The following is a 10,023-nucleotide window of genomic DNA, read 5'->3' on the forward strand; positions in this document are numbered from 1 at the left end:
TGTCTTATACGCAGCTAGTATAGACCTTACACTGTAAGGCTATATTGCATGCTAAACAGTACAGAACTATATTCTTTAGAACAACTACATACCCCACAAACTGTGGTTTGGTACGTTCCAACTTAGTCGTTTCATCGCGTGGTCAGAAACAGGTTCAAAGGATACAGAAAATGTCACTTTGGAGGTATTATTTTCAACCGAAATTACAACTAATTGAATTAATAAAGTCTTCTGAAAGTTACTGAGAAGCATTTTGAGTTAAATCTAACAATAACTCAGGATATCACAATCAAACGAAGACAACAACAACACTTCTTGAATGCACATTCAACAACGTGTGCTGAGTACAGTATTGTGACGTCATGTCGATTGAGAACAAAGGGAAACAGAAGGAATATCCCTGATTTCTTTTTGGTTTGCAATTTGGCGTAAGGTTCTCATTGGTCAATTTAGTTAAGAATCGGTAGAAAACGTGATGAATATTCATAGTTTAATTCATCGTTTGAACTGGGATTATAGGACTTCGCATGCAAAAGTTACTGTGCAAAAATAGCCCACACAGTGCGGAAAAACTAGGGTTTTCAAGTGTAATCTCATTGCAAATATCCTAAAATCACTTTTTTAATTAAAAATTGGCGTAATGTTACTAAAATATATATGGATTAAGGCATACACCACCAGAAAGCTAACAGTTTAAGCTTTTAAAATGTGGATGGTCCAAAATGATTGACTAAATACACATGAAGATACAGGTCAAAACACACACAAAATGGCTCTTGCGCTACACAGTTAAGGACCCTCTCTGAGTGCCGTGAGCGCTATGTTCAGTTATGCGATGTGGAGAACAAAAATATATCCCTCAAAATCTAACCTAGCCAATTTCTCCATAATAAACTCAAAATACCATAACCATATTTCCAAAATTAATCTTTTCACCACCTCAATCACTGCTACTCCTAATGCAACCTTCCTCGGTACCACTTTTGATAGCAAATTATCGTTGAATCTACATTGTAACAGAACTGCAGGACGCTGCTGGTTCCAACTTAAATCCATTCAAATCCTCTCACACAAATATAACTTCCCTCCGATAACAATTATCCAAATCTATTAATCCAAAGTAAAATGATTCTCAGTTACGGGAGCATCACCCTGCTTACCATCTCTAATCCCAATAAACAAATTTTAAACAGAATCCACACCACAGCTTATCGACTGGCACTCAAAATCCCTACCTATATTGCTACTTTGTACGTTCACTGTGCAGGAAACACAAAATCTAATTTCACCCGACTTGAAGAATTCAACACCAAGTTATACAAAAACAACCTCTAGAACGACCCTTTGATTGAAGACCTCCCCCTGAAATACAAAGTCGCAACTACTCACTACCCAAAAACCAAACCCTTTCTATATTCACAATTGTTACTACTTAAAGTCTCATTCCATTAAAAAAATCCTTTCCTAAATCAGTCTAGGCCCGACTCCAAGTATACTTATATATACAGAACAAAACAAACAACTCCAACAATGACCGATTGATTAAAACATAAAGTAGCAACCACTCCCTTACCAAACAATAGAAACCGCAACCACTCCCTACCCAAACAATAGAAACCGCAACCACTCCCTACCCAAACAATAGAAACCACTCCGTCTCCATAATCCTCAGTACTTAGAAATTCCTCTCCTTTAGAAATCCCTCCCTAATTGGCTCTTCGACTCCGACCTCGGGTATGATTATGGCTATCCTGTCCAATGTAAATATATCAAACTTCATTTACCAGCAATTCCCTGACTGAACATAGACATCTTTTCCAAGAAAACAAAGGGAAAAAAAATGTCTGTTCCATAAAAACAAACTTGTTATCCCCCGTAGGACCTCTCGCCAGGTCAACCAAGAATTAAACTCCTTTTGACTCGATATCAACAACAACAAAACAAAGCTTTTACTCGAATTAAAAAAAAATGAAACTAATTTCATTTATTTCATTTCATTTATTTATTTTTGTTCTATCTTAACATAAGTATGACATATGACACAGAAGGAGATAAGAAACAAAACTTGTGAAAGGAAGTGTACTAAAAAACCCTATAGGGCTTGTGGGGTAGTGACACTCCCTAAAAAACTTTATGTGGAAGACATCAAATAGATTTTGGTTTTATTTAATTGATAGGTGGAGGTAGAGGAATTGGACACTCTTGCGCAAGATATCAACGGCTTGAATTGCTCTGCTCAGGCGGCCTCCATTCTAGGTATGTACTTATAATAATATAATAATAATAATCATAATAATAATAATAATAATCAATTTACTGTGTTTGGAAAGAAACTTTTTGCTGCTTTGGATGAAGATTAAGGGTTCTTGTTTTTCAAAAGGCAAAGTGCAAGATGGACTATATACGAAAGGATGAATACCAAAAATTAAAGAAAAGAAATTGGGTGGGGGGAGGGGCGAATCAGGCAGAGACCATCATGCTACTACCCTGTTAATTTTGTGTAGGACCCTGGTTAATTTAAAAGGAAGAAATCCCTTTAGTATCCTTGAGTTTCTGAAGGTTTCTTCTTTGGGATAACGGTGGAGAGACATATCGATGTTCTCTTTTGGGTCTGATCGTCAGGAAAATGCAGATTAAACTGCCGTGTCCATTTGGAACCTGGGAATTGAACCCTGCTACTGGAACAAATTTATTCCATCAGAGCATAGACAATGATTCAGAGAAATATGGCCTTTATATTAATAACCTGTTGTTTTCTTTCCCAAATTTTTCTCTTTGGTTAAACAATGAGTGAAAAGATTCATTCGGTTGGAAGCAGCACCGCCCTTTTTCACCCTTTTTTTGAGGGGAGACCTATTAGCCCTTAGGGTCTGAAAATATTACAATAGGATTATTGTGGTGGACAGGATAGACAACAGTTATGTTTGCTTATAGCTGAATGTATGATGTCCAGGGATCACAAGGAAGTATCAAAAGCCCAATCAAAAATGCCCTTTTTTTATACTATCGAAATTTGTCAGAATAAAGAAATTGAAAGCCAAAATATAAAGAGTGGATCTGGCCTTGTAGACTGCGATTGAACCAGTCTCTGTCTTCTACAAATAATAGAAAGTGGGTATCCATTTCTATTTGTGACAGCAACAACAAAACATGACTGCAAATTAACAAGTTTTTGTAAACTTTCTTTATTCAGGGATTCAAATCTCCAAATTCCACTCCAATATATCCCCCTACTTATGAATTGTCAGGTAGCTCAAGGTAACAAATGTACTACAAAGATGAGAATAGGCCTTATGTGGTTCCTAAATTGAATGACATTTCTCACAATTAATTGAATTGACTTCCTCCACCCTCCGACTACTTTCACCCATAGAAAATATCCTCCATCCAAGAATACTTTAAAAAAAAAAAGGCATTGGCTTACCAAGAACCTCTTTGCGTTAATTTTCAGATTCCAATGAACCTTCCATTAGCAAAGGAATGGCGCAACTCAGTCTGAAGGACAATCGACCGCTGGTGGAAAGGCTGGACCGGTACAACGCCAACCAGCCGGACCTGGCCGCCAAGCCCAACTTCACGGCATTCCCACCGGACTTTAAGCCGTCACCGTGTAAACTGCTCTTCTTTGACATAGCTCTGAACCATATAGAGTTACCCTCCTTGGACGAGAAACTGGAACAGAATAAATCGGCCGCGCAGGGGGGGGGGGTCTGGGTGGGTTCCTGCATAGATGGTGGAGCGGGGGTGAAAAGTAACTCTCGATTTGCTCAGTTTACTGTGTTTGGAAAGAAACTTTTTGCTGCTTTGGATGAAGATTAAGGGTTCTTGTTTTTCAAAAGGCAAAATGCAAGATGGACTATATATGAAAGGATGAATACCAAACCGTGCAAACCGCTCTTCTTTGACATAGCTCTGAACCATATAGAGTTACCCTCCTTGGACGAGAAACTGGAACAGAATAAATCGGCCGCGCAGGGGGGTCTGGGTGGGTTCCTGCATAGATGGTGGAGCGGGGGTGAAAAGTAACTCTCGATTTGCCACGATGTCGGAAAAAGAATGGAAAAATAGTGTCTCTCCGGGATCAAATGCGATCCCCAGTGGGAATGTCAGCAGGCGAACTAACCATGTAATTTTTTTTTTTTTTTCTCTTCTTTGGTCTTAGTTGTTACAGTATGTATGTGTTGGCATTATACAGTTTGGCATTATACAGATTATATCTGCATGTATTGCATGTCGTGTTTCCGGGTGAATTCAGGTGAGGTACCTACAGATTGATATATCACATTTCGTAAACATCCATCATAAGACCAAAGGAATGACACACGTCGGGTCAAATGGGCTAGTCCGGGTTATTTGGAACTTCAAATCGGTGTAACTCCTTCACCCTTAATCTGCGTCCGTGAGGTCTTTTGTATACATAAGTCGGTAGTACTTGGGAGGGCTCTCACTCTTCTCCTGCATGTGCTATAATCATCTTTTATTTAAGTTTTATTTTATTTGTTTTTTTTAGTAGAGAAAACTACACCTTGTCGCAATGCAAACACAAAGATGAGGGAAGGAAGGCCAAAAAGAATAACACTCACTATTTTAATGTAGATTGGCAAAAAAAAATTGAAGAATATTCAAAATGGGAATTGGAATTTTATATATTTTGGATTTGGTGTTTGTGTGTTAGTCTTGTTTAGAAAAAAAGAAGAAAAAAACAGCATCTTTATTTGATGGGGCTTTAAAGATTTAAAAATGGGTTTCGGTTGTTGATTTCTTGGTCTACAAACATTGTGGTACTTGACCAACTGACACTTTATGGGGATGTTAAGGTGACTGAATTTGATATTGGCAGGAGTTATGGATGGTAGTTGGAAGGACCAGGGGTGGGGGGGGGGGTTGGTGAGGCGAAGGATCGAGAAGGAGAAATGAAAGTGTTGAAAGTGAAGAGGGAGAATCTTTGAATTGAATTTTCAGTTTGCAGTAGCACAGGTTTACTGATAAGGCTATACTTAAAGAAACTTTCAATAATGCACTCTTTGTGTAAATAATTTGGGGTGTGGTAGTCGGAGTGGGGGGGGGGGGGGGGTGATTGAGACGGTAATGCAAGGGAGCAACCTTTCCACATTTATGTTGTTTGTGCTATGGTAGTATCGTTTCCTTTTTCAAACTGGAGGGCAAAAATGTAAAAATTAAGAGTTATCTAAAACTAATTCAAAATTAGGTTTAGTTAATAAATGAAAGTTAAAGAAAATGATATTGATGGTAGCAGGGGTGCCATGGTATTGTTAACTGAATCATCAATCAGCCATGGAAGGCCAACTCTTTTTTATTGGGAACTTGTTGTCAAGCAAACCTATGGATTCAAGCCCTGTCTGGCTAAAGTAAGATGGGGTTATTATTTTTATCTAGGAGAAATCCATTTCTTTTTCCCTCATGTGAAAATGGTCTTCCAAATGTTTAAAAAATGTGTAAAAATGTCCAAAAAGAATGTACTGGTGTGAATTGGATAGCCACCTGGTGTGAAGTAAAAGGCCATAGGCTTATCCCATATGTACATGTGACTGCTTAGCATCATTAAATAACTGCCCTCCAGGCTGATATTATGAATAATAGAAACATTATAGAAACTAACTGTCTGTTGGCACCCAACCATCTCAATAGTAGATGCAGGTATCACTAAGAATGTTTATGAAAGATGTATTGCATGTTTTGATTAGTATTTGCATAATAATTTGATAAGGGATAACCTGTTTCTGGACAGGTAGTTGAAGGGTATTAACATTGGTGGGAGGGATGAAGGTATATCCTGTCCATGAACTGATTTGTCATTAAAAAATAAAGAAGTTATTTCAAAGTATCACTTTTTTTTTTGTTCTTCCTTTTACTGGAGTATTGTAAAAGGAAAAGCAGAGGTTGAGTTTGAGCCAGGGACCTTGAGATGCAAAAGCAAAAGTCTTTACCACTAGACCATAAGGTGGTCCTCTGGATCCAAAAGCTTTACAAATATTTAAAGATCCTGCTGTTTGGACTTGGTCTTTTTTTGTAAAACATTTTCTCCACTACTCCCTCACCCCCCGATTAGCTAGTCAGGGGGGAGGGGTGGCGGCGAACTCACCTTGTCCGCGTTGAACCTTGTCAGGGGGAGGGGTGGCGGCGAACTCACCTTGTCCGCGTTGAACCTTGTCAGGGGGAGGGGTGGCGGCGAACTCACCTTGTCCGCGTTGAACCTTGTCAGGGGGAGGGGTGGCGGCGAACTCCACTTGTCCGTGCCTTACCTTGTCAGGGGGAGGGGGGCGGCGACCTCACCTTGTCCGCACCCTCACCCCCTCTCACCTTTGCCCCTTCTCACCTTCGGTACTCACCTTGTCCACCTGCCAGGAGGAGGGGGACCGCCCGCCTTCGGGATTCACCTTATCCACTTGTCAGAACTCCTTTTGCAAATACTCACCTGGGACTTGAACCGATGCAATCCAAACCAATCGCTTACTGAACGATGGAATAACCAATTACACCATTTCGGTTCCCTCTGGAAAAACTTTGTTTCTTATATTTATACTTCCACTCCCTCCAGAGGGTAGAAAAGTAAAAGGCTCTGTCTGGACATGAACAGCAGACATGATGCTCTGTCTGGGAATCGAACCGGAGACATGGAATTTGTCTGTGTCTCTCCAGTCCAGAGCACTACCAACTGCGCCACCAGAACTGTTGAGAATTAATGCTCGTTTCTAATATTTAAACTTCAAAGTCCAGAATGTAACAAGGAAAAGAGAAGAAAATTAAAATGCTCTGTCTGGGGATCGAACCGGAGACATGGAGTTTGTCTGTCTCTCTGCAGTCCAGAGCACTACCAACTGCGCCACCAGAACTGTTGAGAATTTATGCTCGTTTCTAATATTTAAACTTCAAAGTCCAGAATGTAAGAAGGAAAAGAGAAGAAAATCAAAATGCTCTGTCTGGGGATCGAACCCGGGACATGGAGTTTGTCTGCCTCTCTGCAGTCCAGAGCACTACCAACTGCGCCACTAGAACTGTTGAGAATTTATGCTCGTTTCTAATATTTAAACTTCAAAGTCCAGAATGTAAGAAGGAAAAGAGAAGAAAATTAAAATGCTCTGTCTGGGGATCGAACCCGGGACATGGAGTTTGTCTGCCTCTCTGCAGTCCAGAGCACTACCAACTGCGCCACTAGAACTGTTGAGAATTTATGCTCGTTTCTAATATTTAAACTTCAAAGTCCAGAATGGAATCAGTAAAAAGAGCAAAAAATCAAAATGCTCTGTCTGAGGATCGAACCGGAGACATGGAGTTTATTTGTCTCTCTCCAGTCCAGAGCACTACGAACTGTGCACTAGAACTGTTGAGAATTAGTGCTCGTTTCTTATATTTAAACTTCAGAATGAAAGAAGGAAAAGAACAGAAACTCAAAATGCTCTGCCTGGGGATCGAACCGGAGACATTGAGTTTGTCTGTCTCTCTCCAGTCCAGAGCACTACCAACTGTGCCACTAGAATTGTTGAGAATTATTACTTGTTTGTAATATTTAATCTTCACAACATTAGGAGGCAAATAAATAGAAAATCAAGTGCATCCTTTTGTGTTTGAACTCAAGACAAGGAGTTTGTCTCATTTTTTTCTCAGTTTATTGACAATTTCTTTGTACAAAACAATAATAAATATGCAACATTATACAACATAACAACTGCGCCACAATAACTGTTTATTGAGAAATGATAGGCTTTTCTAATATTTTAACTGCAAAATGAGGAAATGATATACCAAATCAATAAATACTCTTGGAGTTGAATTTTAGACAAAGAGTTTGTCTTACTTTCTATACATAGCACTAACCACTGTTACTGTTAAGAAATAATAATAATTTTTTTTTTCTTTTTTTCACGTGCAAATATACAATGTGAAAGGAAGTCTTCTATAAAGCATACAATAGCTTAACAATGTAGAAGACTCCCTGAAGAAAGAAAGGAGGTATGATAAGTATTATTTTCTTTCAGTTTAATGACAATGTCATTGTACAAAACAGTGATGAATATACAAATTATACTATATATACATATTCATATGTACTTATAGACAACGTTTATATAGCTTGGAAAATAGAAAACCAAATTTAATATGATTTTTTTTTCTGAATAGACACCACACAGTTTTCTTCCTTTAATTCTATTTACAATTTCATTGTAGAATTTGTTTTTAATTAAATATACAAATTCTACAAAATATACAATATTAACAGCTTGGAAATAACCAGAAAAGCAACTTTGACATTATGTTACATATAGCCAACACATATAGCCTACACACAACTAGAACGTTACATCAGCAGTTGCCCGAATTGTTTACAATTGAAAATGTATTTGATATGGAGGATGGACAACTTCAACGGGTCATAACCAGCTACAAGCTTGCCGAAGAATTAAATCTTCCCTTGAGTAGATAAACTGTCTTCCAAAAAATGTCTGCGAGCTATCTACAAGGAAATTGAGGTCACATGACAGGACCAGAATTAATGTTCAATTGTTTAATCCTGAATATTGCAAACGGTACAGATCGGGGAAGCCGCCTTGTTAATTAAATGTAAAAGGCTGATTGGTTACTAAGATGTGGTGTTGCAGAAACCTGAACTGGAGATATTGGATTTTAGCTTCAGAAAGCGTACAGGAAGGAATCTTAAATATAGTTAACCAATCGTTTTGTGAGAAGTTAAAAGTTAAGCTCCACTTAGCGCAGGCTTTTGGTGGAAGTTAAATAGAGTCAATAAGGTGAGTGTAGACTAATTGCAACAATTAAGACATGCGAGACATAAAGATTGAAACGGTGATCTTGCTGGTTCCTGACATCGTTGACAAAACTGAGGAAATCCTTCCAATTTCTAGGGATTGCAGAAAGGATCCCATAAAACGAGTGGAGGGATACCTTAAAAGCTTAAATTTGGTCAGAAGTGCATTAAAGGACAATTGCTTCCCATCTGGCAAAAACATATCCCTAACAAACAGTAAACCGGCGTCGTTACAGCTTTTTGTCATAAACAATGGTATTATCAATTCTAATAAAATTATTGGGGATTTGCTCACCCAAGTGTTCCGAAGGTTTCTTAAAGGTAGCTAAGCTTACTCCAAACCATACAAATTTGTCCAATGAAGGTATTTTTAAATACAGGAAATATCCTGGTCATGAAAATTACAATTAAAAAGCAACTCTTCACAGGACGGCGACAGAGAGGAATGAAAAAAAGCGCTTCCAATACCCGTGTTGGCATTATTACAATAACGCTTGACCCAAGAGGTTTTGAGAGCAACAACAAAGCTGTGAACATATATTATTTTTAAACCCCCTTTTTCAATGGGGTTAAACATAGTAAGTATCCTTACTTTATCAGTTTTCCCGTTCCAAATAAAATCAAAAATAGTACTTTGGATCTTATTAATAAAATCTTTTGGAGGGCTAGGCAGAACCTGAAAAGGGAAAACGAGTTGGCTGATTGCTTCACGATTGTGTTTCTACCAATAGGTGTGAGATCACACCCATTCCAAACTCTCTCAGCCTAGATAAGCTCTTCCACCCTCTTGATCCCCCCCCCCCTACCAAGTCTACCCAACCCCCAAGTCCACACCTTCATGATGTTTAACCGTTCTCTTGTACCTCCATCTGGTTTACGTCACTGATCGACATGTATATCCCGTCGACTCCAAATATTTGGAATTTTAATTCCCTTTTCCCAATGTGTCCCAACCAACTTTTGGTGGATAGACCACCCCAACCCCCCTCCTCCCCTTCCATGGTACGCCATTTGACGCAAGAATAACACACCCTCAATGCAACCTATAGCTAATGGACACTTTCGTGTTATGATTATAGTCCCCCAAATGAGCCCATATCCAGCGCCACAATAAAATCAAAATGTTCTAATAAAAATAAAAAACTCCTAATAAATGCCCACCACATTATTTTTGGTAGCACTAAAATATCTGAAAAAGGCAAATCTCTCATAGAAATATGTGATAAATACAACTTAAAGAT

At 38.6% G+C, this 10,023-nt stretch overlaps 1 protein-coding gene across 1 annotated transcript in view; it reads left to right on the forward strand.

Annotated features, from left to right (window-relative positions):
* LOC139963148 (signal recognition particle subunit SRP68-like) overlaps nt 1-5,927 on the forward strand; it is a 26,352-nt gene extending 20,425 nt beyond the window's left edge. Inside the window, exons 3-4 of the mRNA XM_071963694.1 lie at nt 2,178-2,256; nt 3,452-5,927. Of these exons, the coding sequence (XP_071819795.1) occupies nt 2,178-2,256; nt 3,452-3,819 (447 nt within the window). The 3' untranslated portion in view covers nt 3,820-5,927. The remainder of the gene's footprint in view (nt 1-2,177; nt 2,257-3,451) is intronic.
* The last annotated feature ends 4,096 nt before the right edge of the window (nt 5,928-10,023 follow it).

Source organism: Apostichopus japonicus, chromosome 21 (assembly GCF_037975245.1).
Source record: "Apostichopus japonicus isolate 1M-3 chromosome 21, ASM3797524v1, whole genome shotgun sequence".
In the NCBI taxonomy this organism is placed as follows: Eukaryota; Metazoa; Echinodermata; class Holothuroidea; order Aspidochirotida; family Stichopodidae; genus Apostichopus; species Apostichopus japonicus.